The sequence below is a fragment of the Crinia signifera genome, chromosome 8, assembly GCF_055691185.1.
Source record: "Crinia signifera chromosome 8, ASM5569118v1, whole genome shotgun sequence".
Lineage (NCBI taxonomy): Eukaryota > Metazoa > Chordata > Amphibia > Anura > Myobatrachidae > Crinia > Crinia signifera.
Window position 1 is genome coordinate 149,741,373 of NC_139224.1, and position 16,409 is coordinate 149,757,781.

Genomic DNA, 16,409 nt, shown 5'->3' on the forward strand with positions numbered 1-16,409 from the left:
CATTATAACTAGGCCAGCGTGTCTGACTGTCTAACTCTACTACCAAGAGTGTCCTATGACCTTCATAAAAGTTTTGACCTTGGTGAAGATTATTTCTATGTAAATCATGCACCAACTGATAAGGTGATTGGTCCTTAATGTGCCTGTTTCTTTTCCCATCTAGGGCAAAGCCTAGGATATGGATTTGTTAATTACATTGATCCAAAGGATGCAGAAAAAGCCATTAACACTTTAAATGGACTCAGACTACAAACCAAAACCATCAAGGTGAGGTAATATTTAGGAAGAGCACATTGTGATGTCATCAGTTATAATGGCACTAACATTAAAGTACCTGCCTTATGAATAATATAACTTAGGACAAGTGACTGCCATGTCATGTACTTAAGAAGCAGCTTTTGTTCTAATGTCTCTATGGGGCTCAAGGGGTTATTCACACATGACCGCGCGGCTGCGAACCCGACAGACTGTGCATGCATGAGGCCATCCTATGATAAAATCTTGAAACTTTTTTGATCGATGACCGTATGCAAGTTGATTGACAGGAAGCCAGCGTTTAGGGGCGGTAACCGGCCGTTTCTGGGAGTGTCCGGGAAAACGTGGGCGTGTCCAGGTGTTTGAGGGGAAGTCATGTGACGTCAGCTCCGGCTTTAATCGCAGTCGGGGAAGGGGGTGCGGGGGGGCTGTGGGGGCAATGCGGGAGACTTGCCCACCTTCCCAGGGGGCCAGGAAGGGGACCCGATTTTTGGGAGCCTCCTGGCCATTCTGGGAGGGTAAGCAAGTATGCTTTAAACTGATTTGGGGCCTATAGAGAGAAGCAGAGTAAGTGTGGCCAGTGTTCTGTGGGTGTGGCAAATGCCATGTGGGCCCGTACAGCTCTATACTATTAGCCTCAATACAGTATCTCCCTAAATACATGAAAGTAGAGAAAATGTATCATTGTGTGAAGAAAATGGGAATAATTATTATTAGGTGTGATTTATGGCTGACTCTGTGGCTGCCTTCCATCATCATCCTGTCGTAATGATGGGCCTAGTTTCCTGTGGAGGCCTGGGGCTGTATCCCCATCCTCCCCATTGTTAATCTGACCAGGGATGGTTTCCCACTAGTCATCACATGCATGTTCTATTCCTAAGGAGGAGGATGGAACAAGTTTCTTTTTTAAATACCCAGTATTCTGATCTGTGCTAAACAGCAGTGGGGGTTTGGGGATTTCAAGCTATGTCAAATTTATAAGCCCTTTGTTAATGTGTTTAATTAATAATTTATTTTTAATTACTTCATTCGGGTTTGCAACTTAAGTAGGTTATGCAATATAATGCATATGGCTGCAAGTTGTCACCATTATAATTAGGTCATTAGATTTCAGTGAACCGTAAGTGCAAATAGAGGATTATGGGTAAGATCGGCCTGATAACCCAGGTTTTTTTTTTTTATTTAACCCACAGGGTAAGAACAGCAACAAAAAGATGACAGTTTTGTTTCCTGACACAAATCCAGCTCTTAGAGCGAATAAACATGATTTTCAAAATATATATTTAAATAAAAAAAAAACAGATAATTCTACTGCAAAGAGAAATAATACTTAACCTAAACAAGGAACGTGGTATGCGATGGATTAAATTAACCCGTTCCTGGCTTGCTGCTTTCGTTGCTTTCCGATGCTACAGCAATTTCCGACAACTAGGCACTGAAATTACAGAGCAGCGTTTGACCTACAAATGACATTAGAAATATACGTTAGCAGGACTGAGTTTCACGAGCGATATTTACAGTTACTATGAGCAGGGAATTAGAAGACCCACATTCAGCCAATCACACAAAACTGCAAGTTTGTCTCTCTTCACCCATTCTGCTGAATATAACATTAGTCACATTCTCTGTGTTGAGTCAACAGCTATTTTTAAAACACTGAAGAGATAAAGAAGGAAGCCGAGCGTTGGGGGGATGGACCTGATACAGTATATGTTATTAGAAATATTTCTTTTTAGTGAAGAATTACGATATTTTTATGCTAAAAAAAAATTACAATATATTGGCCAATGGCTTAAGAGTAACAGACCTGTGTCGTACTTAACCGGACAAATCAATAACATTTTCCGGAATTATGTTGTTCCCATTGTTAACCCTTTGAGTGCCAATGTTGCTGTGAGAGATGAGCAAGATATCCGCTAAAAGGGCCGTAGTCCAGGAATGTGAATCACTTTAGATATTGCCGGCAAATGATCCGAGGTCAATTAATGGAAGATTAGTTAAATATTGAGCTCCATAAAAAAATCCCGCTGTGAGAGAGTCTGGCATTTGTAGCAGATATTTATCACCTCTCTCGCAGCAACGCTGGCACTCAAAGGGTTAAATAGATTCTGACTTCTTTCATTTATATTCGAAAAAAAATGGATAAACACCAATCGCTCCATTTTTAGGAGACACAGAGGGATGTCATTAAGGTCATATCGATAAACAATACCTAACCGCCTGTATTTGTATTTAAGGGCCCATCACTTGGGCACCTATATAAGTCACTCCTCCTCCTTTCTAGGATTCAATATAGAAATGATCAGGGGTGGCTCCTGAGTTGTGGCAAACAAAACAGTCCAAAATTCAAATTGGGGAGCAACTCCAACTGCCAGTGAATCAATTTGAAATTGCAGTTGGTGGCAGTTTCTGTGCCTCCCCTAGATGGATTTTGGACTGTAGCCCTCCTCTGGATCCGCCACTGGAAATGATAGACATGATCTGATTGGTTGCAATATCACCTTTTTTCATTTTTAGAAGCTTTAGTAAATTTCCCCCCGATGAGAGAAGACCAAACAATTAGCAATTGGATTTTGACACCTTAATTTAGCTAAATGTACTATAGCTTTTCTGGTGCATTGTTTGTAAGGGGGAGATGTATCAAACAAGACAAGTTGCCTATACCAACAAACCAGCTTCTAGCTATCATTTATAGTTATAGTTTATATATTATTTGAGTACATTCTATAAAATGATACAGAAAAGCTTATTGGTTACTATGGTCAAATTCCACTGTTGCTTTGATACCGCTCCTCCTGACTTTGTTACTGATCTGATGACAAATGCTGCTCCTTATTTCCGCCAGGTTTCCTATGCCCGTCCTAGTTCTGCATCAATCCGAGATGCTAACTTATATGTTAGCGGCCTTCCAAAAACCATGACGCAGAAAGAACTGGAGCAGCTATTTTCACAGTATGGGCGCATCATCACCTCAAGAATTTTAGTGGATCAAGTTACAGGTGGGTAACACGGTACAGCTTAAGGCAGGGCTGGTCAAACCAGTCCTCGAGATCCGGTCCACATTTTCCAAATCACCTTGCTGGTGCATAGCTGTAGTCATTACTAACTGTCACATTCCCCAGATCAACTAACTGGTGCCCAGCTGTAATCATTACTAACTGTCACATTCCCCAGATCACCTAGCTGGTGCACAGCTGTAGTCATTACTAATTGTCACATTCCCAGATCACCTAGCTGGTGCACAGCTGTAGTCATTACTAACTGTCACATTCCCCAGATCACCTAGCTGGAGCACAGCTGTAGTCATTACTAATTGTCATATTCCCAGATCACCTAGCTGGTGCACAGCTGTAGTCATTACTAACTGTCACATTCCCCAGATCACCTAGCTGGTGCACAGCTGTAGTAATTACTAACTGTCACATTTTCAAACCTGCTGCATTCGTTCCTACTATAGATCCACAGGTTGTCTGAGACACATGAACTGGTGGTACATCTTGAGGGCAGTTTGGCCATTTGAACATTTTCAAATTCTGAATGTGTCAAACTTAGATCCATGTCAACCTAAAAGCACATCTTCATATTGATTGTTGACCTATTGACCATGTCAACCTTCTTGCTGTCGACATTCAGAACCTGCTGACATTCTGGCATCGACGATCTGAAGGTCAACATGTGAACCGGAAACCGATTGTTCAAACTGTTATTATGTATTTGTCAATCGTTCATTAGCATGTGGACAATTAGGTTGACAGTGTCTAGGTCGACAGTTACAAGGTCGACAATTATTGGTAGACAGTGTAAAGGTCGACACGTGAAAAAAGTCAACATACATTAAGCCGACATGGTCAAAATATCGACATGTGCACAAGGCCGCCGTAAAAAACGGTTCGACATGCAAATGGAATGACATGAATTTTTTTGCAGTTTTTGGGTGTCGATGTCAACATAGGTCGACATGAACACCGTATAAGTTTACCGCGTCCCCGCTGCGCTATTATGTTCTCCCTCTATGCCCACTGGGATGGGTAAAGTATGAACAAGTTTGGTATAAAAAAATTACCTTTGTCATTACCCATGGCAACCTTTTCCATGTCGACATTTTGCTTGTGTCTGCCTTTTTACCATGTTGACCTAATGTATGTTGACGTTTTCACGTGTGGACATTTTGACTGTCACTGTCGACCTAATGACAGCATACCGTTCATTATTCATGACAACATTTTCCCATGTGCACAAGCTTTCATCAGGACAGCAACAAACATCGGTTCCGTTTCATATAACAATTGAATCATTTTCCGGTAAAATAATATGGGGAGCGCATTAAGTGAAACACATAAAATTTACAGACAAAGCGTTTTTTTTTTTTATTCAATTTTGCCAAGGACACCATAATTCTATATTTTGTTATGTTTTTTCATTGTCCTGGAAATATAACCTTGGTTTAATTTTAGTCTATTGTCTAAAACTTAGCAATTGCTATCTAGAAGCAAACAAACGTTCCGGAGCTCTCTCTATCCACAGTGATCTGTTATAGCAACGGGCATGGCTTTAGGGCATGCCTGAAAGGTCAATTGCCTTTGGACACCCAGCTTCTGTCAGCCAGGATTTCCCATTGTTCCACTACAAGTTCCATTCAGTATAAGAGTTTTTCAATGGAATTGTGCGGACATTGTTCATTAAATAGGCAACAGTCATTTTTATTGTCATGATACAGTATGTACATCAAAGGTAAAAACGACTCTGGTTTTACAAAATGGCCGCCAATTGTTCTCTTTACAGGTGTGTCTCGGGGAGTCGGCTTTATCCGTTTTGACAAGAGGATAGAGGCAGAAGAAGCCATTAAGGGTCTGAATGGACAGAAACCAAGTGGAGCAACTGAACCGATAACTGTGAAATTTGCCAACAACCCCAGTCAGAAAACCAGCCAAGCCCTACTCTCTCAGCTCTACCAGTCCCCAAACAGGCGTTACCCCGGCCCACTCCACCACCAGGCACAGCGGTTCAGGTAAATCCAAAAACATTTATAAAGGAAGCCCATCTCGTAATATGTCGATGGTGTTGTCCTCGTTAATTCCATTTCTTCCTTTCTAACATATAAATAAGATAATAAATGAGTTCCATTCAGTTTCATCCCTTGCAATGAGAAATCCTGCGTGAGAGAAAGGGGTTCTGGGCTAGACATATGTAGTGACAGTAGGTTGTTTATGCTGATATCTGTATCTTTTGTCATTGATTTGTTGGCTAGTTTCCGGATCTTTATGGTAAAAGGCTGCTAACTGTACTGCTGGCTGAGAAATATGTAAATAGAGTTCCGAATGTCTGGATTTGCAGTATTTATACAATAAGCAATGCCAATGACGGGGGGGAAATGCTCATTTGCTCCACAAAATAGCCCTGCGCTAATACATACACGGGCCATCCCTGCAGCATGGGAAGGGTTAATTTTGTTGATGCCAGAGAGGCAACTGGCTTCATTTAGTTTTTTTTTTCTCCAGCGGAAAAGAAGGGGGGGGGGGGGTAATACAGTATAAGTGAGGGTGTCTCCTTATCTCTGTGTAAGATAGATTGATTATTCACTCAAAACTGCTCAAAGGCCCATTTTATTCAAGGCTGAGAACTAATCTTCTGCCAAGTTTCAGAAGGTATTGATCAGCTTCTATCCAATATTCTCCTGTGGTGCTTCAGAGCGCTGCTAGGCAGAGCAGAAGCGCTGAAATCCGTTACTGACCATCATTTCTTATACGTGGAGCTGTACTGTCTGGGAAAACAGATTAATTATTGCTTGCCTCCTTTTAAAATGCATAACTATTTCGGGCGAGCACCCCTCCCTGCACCGCACTTGTGTACTTTCCTCAAACCCTCCAAAAATGTAACAGACTGTAATGGAAAGCTGTGCCAGAAACAGACATGTCTTCTACTGGCTCGCCCATCTTATGCCTGACAGCTGAGGTCCCATATGAATGAACCATTATTTTCTGTCCGTCAGGGAACAATTCAAGCATCGCATATAATTAACATTTTTTTTGACTGCGAGAAGTAATAGACAAACTGATGGAAGATCCTGCGCCTGTTTTGCACATTTCTGAATATTCGCTCGGTATTATGTGTCACTAAGACTAAGGCAGCTTAGACAGTAAAATATGTATTTTCAGGGGAAGGCAAATGCATGCATGACAGAGTTCAATCATTTGTTATTGGGACTCTGAGCGGAAAATACAATGTATTTCTTCGTATCATCGTCTTACCCCAAGATCAAATCCAATTATGTGGGGAAAGAATGCGCTGTATATTTCAGTTCATTCTAGAAACCCATCGATGGTTCCGTCCTACACATATTAAATAGGAGATGTATCAAATCTTTAAGAGGGATAATTATAGATGTCCATAGCAAATAATCAATTTATAGCAATAATTTGTCCGGCGATGACGGAAGCTGATTGGCCGCTGTAGGCCACATCCCCATTCTGTGGGGAAATTCAATTGCAGGTGACGGTTGCTAATTGCTGTTGCCACATTTAAACGGTATACGGTCATTAGATCGAACTTCGTTTTGGTCAACCATTGAGGGTCAACAGGCCTTAGGTTGACACCTGAAATAGGTCGAGATGTAAGTTCGACAGGGTCAGACAGTCGACACAAGCATTTGTCAACAATGAGAAAGTCGACAGTCGAAAGGTCAACATGAGTTTTTCACGGTTTTTTTTAGCCGACATGTGCCGACAGGCAGGATTTCGTGCTCTACCATGCACTACAATGTGGTGGGAGAATAAAAGAGTGTGCAGAGCTCAGTGAGGCACCATGCTAGAAGCATGGCGAGCGCAGCGGTAAATTTAGACAATGTCCATGTCGACTGTGTCGACATTTGGGACAAAACTCATGTCAACCTTTTGCCCGTCGTCCTTGCCATTATCAACCTCATGCTTGTGTCAACCTTCCAGCCCTGTAAACCTTACCCATGTCAACCTATTTCAGGTGTCGACACAAGGTCTGTCGGACATCAGTGGTCGACCCAATGCCTGTCGACCTAAATTTGGTTGACCCGATGACTCATACCCATTTAAACACAGGCAAACACCCCATATCTTGCACCCCTCACCCATTTGAATCCTGGAATCATACAAAACAACTTTGTACAAGATCGGGCTGCCATAAAGTTTGGCTGATTCAACCAAGGGAAGCGATCCCACTGTAATTGAATTCCCCCTCCTATTTCTCTCAAAGGTTTGATACAACTCCCCCTAATAATCCATCAAGTAAGGGAAACAGCTGCCATTTCTCGGTATGCCCAGTAGAACACGTTTGTAGAGCCCCGTACACACGGGGGAGATATATTGCTCAGCAATATATTGCTAGCAATATATTGCTGAGCAATATATTGCCCAGTGTCTCCTTTGCATCAGCGACCAGAGATGGTCGCTGATGCAAAGGAACCTCTGCTGTCGGTGCCGCAGTGGTAATTAGCTGGTCGCAGGAGCTTGCTCCTGCGACCATCGATTAGAAAGGGGCTGAAAACGGGAGCGCGCACCCGGCGATTTATCGCCGGGGCACACTCCCAATCACTGGCAATATGGTCGCCCGCGACCATATTCCCAGCGATTATAGCCCCTATCGCCCACGTGTGTACACAACATTAGACTCACAGTAGTTGAATGACGACATGATTCAGTGGAGACTTCCTGTCTCTCATCACCATTCTCCATATACTGTACAGGTTTTCGACCTTTGAAGCAGAGGTCACAGGTATATTTAGATTTTTGATTTGTCACTGTATTTGAGCAGAGCCGGAGTTAAAAGGCGGCGTGTAACATTTCTGCCGGTTTGTCAGGGTATAAAATGCTGCTTGATTGACTCCTGCAGGCTAAAGCGCTAGCAGCCTAATCAAGTGCTAGAAGATTTGTCTTTCTGTTGAAAAGGGACGTCATTAATAACAGCTCCATTGAGCGCTCTTACCATCTGTAAGACATTAACCCAAAGACACTCCTTCTCTTTCAGGCTGGACAATTTGCTTAATATGGCCTATGGCGTTAAGAGGTAATTAGAATTTCACAGAATGCCAGATGTCCATGCTGGCACAGATTGGTGCTATAATTTATTTCTTTTCTGTTTGTTTTGTAGCTATTTTTTTTTTTTCAAATCACTAACTTTATTTGTGTTTGTTTAATTGCTCTTTTTTTTCCCACCAGCATGCGAGATTCTGTTCTTTTGAGTTGGGACTGTTGGTTTTCTTTTTATGAAGACGCCAATACATTGTGATGTTTCATATTTTTTTTCCACCATTTTGTTTTTATCCGCAGGTGGGCTACAGTTGCAGTTAAGGTGCAGAAGTTACACTGGCTGAGAGGCATTTCTGTGCAGATTAGTTCACATACATTCAAATAACTACAGATATGACCACATACATCTAGACTCCTTGCGCGTCAAACAGCCCTTCTGGTTGCGCCAGACCGGGCACATTTTTTTTGTGCGACCTTTCAATTTAAATTGTGTATAAGATGCACAAGCAGACCTTGCTGATCCAAATTTTCCTGGATACAGATACATCCACAGAGCATAGGCATTCCACATACAGTATAATTTTAACCAGCAAGGTATGCTTGCATAGCAATGCGAATAAGGTGCATTTTCCGGCAATAAAAAGTATAGATGTGCAGTTTCTGATTTACTCTGATTTACTCTGATTTCAAAGCAGGATCTTATTGGTTATCCCAAATCACATGACATTCGTTGACAGTTGATATCCAATAAGATCCTGGTTTGAAATCAGAGTAAATCAGAGTAAATCAGAGCCTGCATATCTGTAATAAAAAGCCACTTAACCTTAGAAGAGTTAAACATGGATGCCGGTTCACATCTCGCAGTGCATGGCGTATTGAGGCCTGATATATGAGGACACATTATTATATATGACTAATTGAACAAAGTCCATGAATCATCCCATATTACACAGATTGGAGAAAATAAGCCTGGCCAGATTTACTGTTTTCATATTTCTAGAGACGTAAAGTTGCGCATAGCAACCATTTATCAAGCAATTGATAGCTAAAAGCTGATTGGCTGTTTTGCTTCTTATTAACCCGGCAATGCCTAATCTGTGTTAAGGTTATAAGGAATTGTTTATGAATATTTACTTAGACAAATAACGAGTCGGTGCATAACGACAATTAAAAAAATATATTCAGCTTTACTACAAATCCCATTAGGAGAGATGTATTTAAATATTGGAGAGCGATACAGTGGAGAGTAATACGTTACCAACCAATTAGCTTCTGTCTTTTTTCATAATTGCATTGGAAGCTGATTGGCTGGTACTTTATCTCATTTATTTTTGTCCACTGACATTTGCATAGCACAGCGGGAGAAATGTCTCTCAGTCTATGCCTTGATCCGTGTATATGAGTGCCTTAACTGCCTGAGAGCTTTCTTTCATTCGCAGGTTTAATGACTATAACATTTTATATGGGTTTATTGGTTTTGTTTTTACACATTTCTTACTAAAACTATTAAGCCAACCTTACTGTATGTATCCTGACAGAATCACTGTTTAATCCATATTTAAGAGAGACACACAAAATTTAGGCCAGCAATGCATCCTTTGTTTTAGAAAAGTATCCAAAATGCTTTTTAATCTGGTTGTCAAAACATATACAGGTTAAACCCCCAATTTTCCAGCATCGTCGTTTCCAGCACTGAGCTGGATTATCGATTTTGCTGGATTATCGGTGATACCTTCTGTAAGAATGGAGCCCCCTCAGTGTGCCGCAGTACCAATCGCCCCTCCTCCACCCCCCTGGCAGCTTGACTTGCATCCAAGCTCCTGCAGCGCATCTTAGTCCCCTCAGCGCCCCCCCACAGCGTGATCCCCTCTGCATCTCGACACCCTCCCACTACTTCTCTAAACCCTCCCACTACCCTCGTAAGTACTTCTAAGCCCTCTCACAGTGCCTTCTACATTTAACAACCTAACAAAACTAACTCCCCCATCCCCGGTAGCATATGTGTCCGGATTAAAGGAAGTTCCACACCATGAGGTGCTGGATAATCGGTGGTCAACCTGTATTCATATGTGCGTTTGCTGGTGACCATTATTTTTCTTGAGAAATAATATCAAGATTGCCTGACCCTGGACTTAAACGGCAACCCTTGCTTAAAAAAAAAAAAGTGTTACTGTAACTATTGATGAATTCAGTGTTCCAGATCAGTGGCACCATTAGTTGTTAGGGGTTTGGCTATAATAATAGATTAAATAAATCTAGTTGAAAATGCAATAAAACATACATATATATTTGATACCCCATCAGCCTATCAGATGACTATAAAATTGGCCTAACCGGTCAAAGCACATAATTTATTCTGTTATTTGATAAACAGAAGCATGCAGGTATCCTGTGTAGTGTGCAGGTTTATATGGAATTCATAACTGGTTGAGTTGTATATATATAAAAAATGATTAAGTGCTACATAGGACAAACAATGGACGTTGTTAATGTACATATACAGAACCTAGATTAGATGGACCATTTATTGGGATTATGTGAAACATGTTATATTTGTGTTTTTATTATTATTATTATTATTATTATTATTATTATTATTGTTATTATGATTTTGTTTAATTCTTTGACATGTTTTTCCATCATGAAAGTTGTTTCTTTTTTCCTTTTTTGGTATTTTCCTTTTTTTTTATTGAGATCTCTTTTTGTTGTTGACGACATCCAATCTCTTTCCACCTAGGTTTTCTCCAATCACCATTGATGGTATGACGAGCCTGGTTGGAATGAATATCCCCGGCCACACGGGTACCGGCTGGTGTATCTTTGTTTACAACCTCTCTCCTGACTCAGATGAGAGTGTCCTGTGGCAGCTTTTTGGCCCATTTGGTGCAGTCAACAATGTCAAAGTCATCCGTGATTTCAACACCAACAAATGCAAGGGATTTGGCTTTGTCACAATGACCAATTATGACGAAGCAGCTATGGCTATTGCCAGCCTTAATGGTTACCGTCTGGGAGACAGAGTTCTGCAGGTTTCCTTTAAAACCAACAAAACCCACAAGTCTTGAATTTCTAGCCTATCTACATCAACCTAAAAAAAAAAAAATCTGTTCATGAACAAAAAGAAGACGGAAAAAAACAGACTCTAAATGGCTTATAACCAACCATGGACTTTATAAGCCAGTGTTGCCTGAGTATTACCATTGGATATCCTGTGATAAACCGGAAAGGATTTTATAATGCTTAGAAAAAACAAATAACAAAAAAAAAACTTTGATGCATTGAATGTTCTTTCATAGCTGTCGTCGTTGAATATAATATACATAGATTACAATGAGCAGGGCTTTTTTAACCCAGCCGGCTAGTTTTACGCCTTCTTTGAAGGTGGCTGTTTTTAAGATGACCATGAGTTCATTTGAAGAAGTAAAAAATAAAAAAAATAATTAAAAAAACTTGAAAAAAAAAACAATTTTTACAAATGTAACACAATAAAGAAAAGAAAAAAGTTTTTTTTTTCTTTTCTTTTCAGCTTTCTTTTTTGTTCACAAATGAGTCCTTTCAGATTGGTGACCTGCTTCCCCCTCCTTTCCAGTAGCCCTTTTAGTGTGGGAATGTAGCAAAGGTTCTGACACTCAAAGGGTGAAAAAAATAATGGGAAACAATATAGTAATGTTTGTGCAAAAAGGGAACAAAAATAATGACTTTTGCATTTAATTGTATTGTTTCTTGACTAGGTGTTGAAAGGAGATTCCTAAGGGGACCGCTTACAGTAGGTCAGAATACCTGATGACGCAAAACAATTTAAATAAACGAACAATGTTGCCAAAGAGTTTGTCTCTTTGCTGAAAATGGGTTTCCAGAAAAATCTATTTTTATAAAATATAAAGAATTTTTACAAGAGAATCTGGATTTGAGAAAAAAATAAAATAATATTTTGACTGGCTAATTTAGGGGAAAATTGACAACTTTGTCATTCATACTGCACTGGTAACTTTTTAGAGAACAAGATATGTTTTAAATTGGATTAGTAGAATGTTTTTTGAAAGATGGGTTAAAAACAGTTGGTCTTCGTATCTTTTCATAGCATATTGCAAACTATTCTATTGAGTGAGGGAGAGTGTTCTACACAGGTCCCCAGACAACCACAGTCAAAACCCAAATCAAGCAAGAGGTGCATTGCAAGACAATTTTTTTCTTTAAGTCATCAGTATGGGATATCTGCAGAACAAAAGAAAACTTACTTTTTTGTTTTGGGTGGGGCAAATACTTCCTTAGTTTGAGCAGTAGGTGCTACAAAATCATTTACATATCTTAGTATCATAGTTAAATGTAATGTGTTTAGAATAATAAAAACAAAACATTTGCTTTAAATTTGTTAAAGAGTTTGAGTTCACTTTACGGCCCATTCCAATATAACAGGGCTGCGTTGGCACATTTTAAAACACTGTTTTATGTTGCTTGCAACACGTATTTATTTAATTGCTGATGTAATGCATTTGGCCAATATCAATTATAGCAGGTTTGGCTAGTCTATTTATTTGTTTACTTAAACTATGGGAAGAAGCATATTATTGTGTCATTTCTTGTGTGTGTACGTGTATATATAATATAAATATATATATATAAAGTTATTTTTTTTTATTTCTGTTAATTTATTATTAAGTTGTACTCCTTTGCTAGTTCTGTTTGTATATGTCTTAAAATGTTTTTCTTATAATACTTGATTGACAAGCGTATCAAGGTAACTTGTGTAGAAATATTGTTTGATATGTTGTCATGTTTGTCGTGAATATTTTTTCTTAATGCACAGTAGAAACAACAACAAAAAAACAAAACAACAAACTGGGTCTTTATTTTTAATGTTCTTCTGATGGATACAAGAACAGAGCTATGGGCTAAAAGAGGAAGGAAAAATCGGCTCTCCCATATCCAGTGCACTGATAATTTTAGTATGTTTGTGCTCTGTAACGTTCTATATTTTAAAAAATAAAACATAATAAAAAATGTTCTGCTCTTCCCCGAGTACTAGGAAAAGTTACTCGCTATGCATAATCTAGTTGATAGTTAAAATTTGCTATTGCTTTTTCTTGTCTTGTTATATCAAATCTTTTCAATACAAGTTTAGTCTTAATGGTAATAAAACGTTGTTATGGTTATATATAACGTGCTTACATTGTGTATTTTTTTCATCTAATAAAAGTAGGACAAATGTTTTTTACTCCATATAGAAAGTTTTATAATAGAAAAAAATGCATGTTTGTCTACATTTAATATTTTATAGGAGAATAATTGTTACAGCGTCATATTTATGATTATACTGTAGTTTATTGTTATTATTTTTATTTATACATTTTTTATTTATAAAAAACATTGTTACAGCATCATATTTATGATTTTTTTAATTTATGCATTTTTTTATTTATAAAAAAATTTATTTATACAATAATTATACATTTAGATGTTTTATGAGATTTTAAATCGTTTTTTCAGAAAGCTTTTAGTCAGTGACTGAACTTTTTTTTTATTAATAACAATAGCGGCTACAACACCTACAGGCGCTAAAATAATAAGCAAATATTTCATTGCAGCTTTTATTCATATTCATTCATATTACATAACATGAAACATACTGTAGAATTCAAATGATGGAAATATTTATAATTTGATTCATATTTTTTTGACAACAATATAAATTTGCAAACGCATTTTTAGATTTTAACTTTAACTGGACTATAATTTTTAGAAATGCTTTCAAAAGTAGTCCGATTAATATATTTATACTGGGTCATAAATGTTATATTATAGGTGAGTTTTGCTGACCAGTAGTGCTATGTGGCATGTCACAATTATGTTCATAACTTTTTGGAATTGTAACTGCTGAAATTGTAATTTTAAAAAATGACATTTTTAATTCACAAAGTGACTGCGAATAATAAGCGAACCCACGTGTACAACATACATTGATCTCAATATTTGTGGCGGAGAATCACTTTCAATTAAACTGAACGCCATGAGAACTAAAAGTGGTTGCATACCAAAAACATTTTTAGTTTCTTTAGTTCTCAGTTTGGACAGCATGCATGGCAGGTTTTAGTAATTACTATACACTTCATTTATGGTAGTTCTTCTATAAATTGACACATACTGACCCTGTATTCTCCTGATACACAACATGGAATTAATCCCAACTTCAAATGATTCAAATGTTATCAATTTCTTATGCTCAGTGCATAGCTATGTATTGGAAAGGTCACGATTGAATTTCTGTTTATTGTACTTTTTTTATATGGTGCCACAAGAATAGGCATGTATTACACTCCGTTGGCGTGCAACACAGCAAAACATTTGTTTTTGAAGACGTAACTGAAAAATAAATGTTTGCATGGTGCCTATATGAAAACATTCAAGTATATTTATTAAGATATTGTGACTGGACCTGACTGTGTAAAAGATACAATAGTTAATCTAGAATTAACAAATACATAAAATATTTATCATAAGATTCTGTTTCTGGATTCTTCATTGTTAAAACAAACTCTCACTTTTATAATCATTTATTTATATACCGCTAACATATTCCACTGCACTTAACACTTTGCATCAAATAGTAATAAATAACACTGGGCATTAACAAAGAGTTCAGAGGGCCCTGCTTATAATTTATATGTATAGGATAATCTCTGAGTCCATTAATGATCAGGTCAAACTCCATGCGTCGGATTCCTACTTACATTGGTGACCATTTTTTGAGTGATATATTCAGAAAGATTGCACATGCAGAAAAGATATCACAGTCTTTCGAACCTCCTGTGGCAGTAGCAGATATGAGGGAAGGGAGGGGATTCCAGTTGCCCTACACCATGATGTATATTCTGTGAGCAGGTTTTGCTGCACTGGCCCCGCTTCACAATGGGCCCATGTGTAATGCACTCCCGGCACCTATTACAGATACCCCACTAGATAGCAGTTTAATTCATGAGGATCTGTACTATATATTAAGCATTGCATATTGCTCCAGCCAGATTCAAGGGTAAAAGGTTCCTGGTGGACACGGTAAGTGTAGAACAGCTATTTGTGTGAACTGTGTAGAGGGGCAGCAATTTGAGATTGGAAGGGTGGTTCCTGACTGTTGGTATTATTAGGTTCTATGTTTAGAAACTCCAGTCTTAACTGATATATGGTATGTGGGAGTGTCTCTTCATCATTCATATCTGTCTTAAGAACGAAGCGGCAAGTGCAAGAGTTGCAGCGATCCAACCAGGTACGTCTGCATCCTGACATCTTTGTATATTTTACATGGAGATAATGACGTAATTCTTTGGACTGTACTTCACATTTTGTTATTAAACCAGACAGTACATGAATCAAGCACGAATGAACAAAAGCCGATGGTGGGAGGGCAGAAGGGGGGGGCAGACCTATGCCAAAGAGTGAGGTCCATGCATGTGACAAATCGAAGTGAGAAGAAGACCAAAATTTAATTCTGTTGGGTTCTCAGAGGATTCCAACAGCAATGACCAGGACAACAACATGTAAAGTGATCAATAATGATCATACTCCATTAGAATTAATGGGTACCAAATTGCTGTAAAATCCATGTGGTCACTATGTAATGGAAAGATACGGGCTTCCATGGACATATAATGATAAAGCCATGCGGGCTACTCAATCATAGTAGGTACTCAGTCACGGATTTCCAATGGACAGGGATTACTGCCTTAACAATATGACATGACAGGGATTTTTGATTGAGCTCAAGAGTCAAAAACTAGGGAAAGAGGATAGATTTTCCTGGAGGATAGTAGACTTTAAACAAATGCAATGCATAGGCACACAGACTATTGTAGCTTAATGTAAACTAAGGGGGTGATTCAGATTCACTTTCAAAGCACATTTGATTTGCTAGTGGACAAAACCATGTGCACTGCAGAAGGGGCATATGTAACATGTCCATAGAGAGTTTTGATCTAATAAGTTTTTGCTGTGACTTTTGTTTCTGACCCTCTGAGCTTTATAAGTAGACAATCGAGGGCCACATAGTACAATTATCTAATTAACATGAATCACTGACTCATCTCCAGCTTACTCAAGCTCCTTCTAGTGATCTGTTTGTTTCTTTTGCTATAGTAACCAATTGGAAACAACGTATACAATTAAATA

The 16,409-nt window shown here is 38.6% G+C and overlaps 1 protein-coding gene across 7 annotated transcripts in view; it reads left to right on the top strand.

Moving 5' to 3' along the window:
- Nucleotides 1-13,412, top strand: part of ELAVL4 (ELAV like RNA binding protein 4) — a 99,739-nt gene extending 86,327 nt beyond the window's left edge. For 5 of the 7 annotated variants that reach the window (XM_083157373.1, XM_083157369.1, XM_083157374.1 and 2 more), the window contains 5 exons: nucleotides 164-267; nucleotides 3,101-3,254; nucleotides 5,038-5,263; nucleotides 8,251-8,289; nucleotides 10,990-13,412. In XM_083157373.1, the coding sequence (XP_083013499.1) occupies nucleotides 164-267; nucleotides 3,101-3,254; nucleotides 5,038-5,263; nucleotides 8,251-8,289; nucleotides 10,990-11,317 (851 nt within the window). In that variant the 3' untranslated portion in view covers nucleotides 11,318-13,412. The remainder of the gene's footprint in view (nucleotides 1-163; nucleotides 268-3,100; nucleotides 3,255-5,037; nucleotides 5,264-8,250; nucleotides 8,290-10,989) is intronic. The other 2 variants (XM_083157368.1, XM_083157372.1) reach the window with 1 other exon arrangement.
- Nucleotides 13,413-16,409: the final 2,997 nt, after the last annotated feature.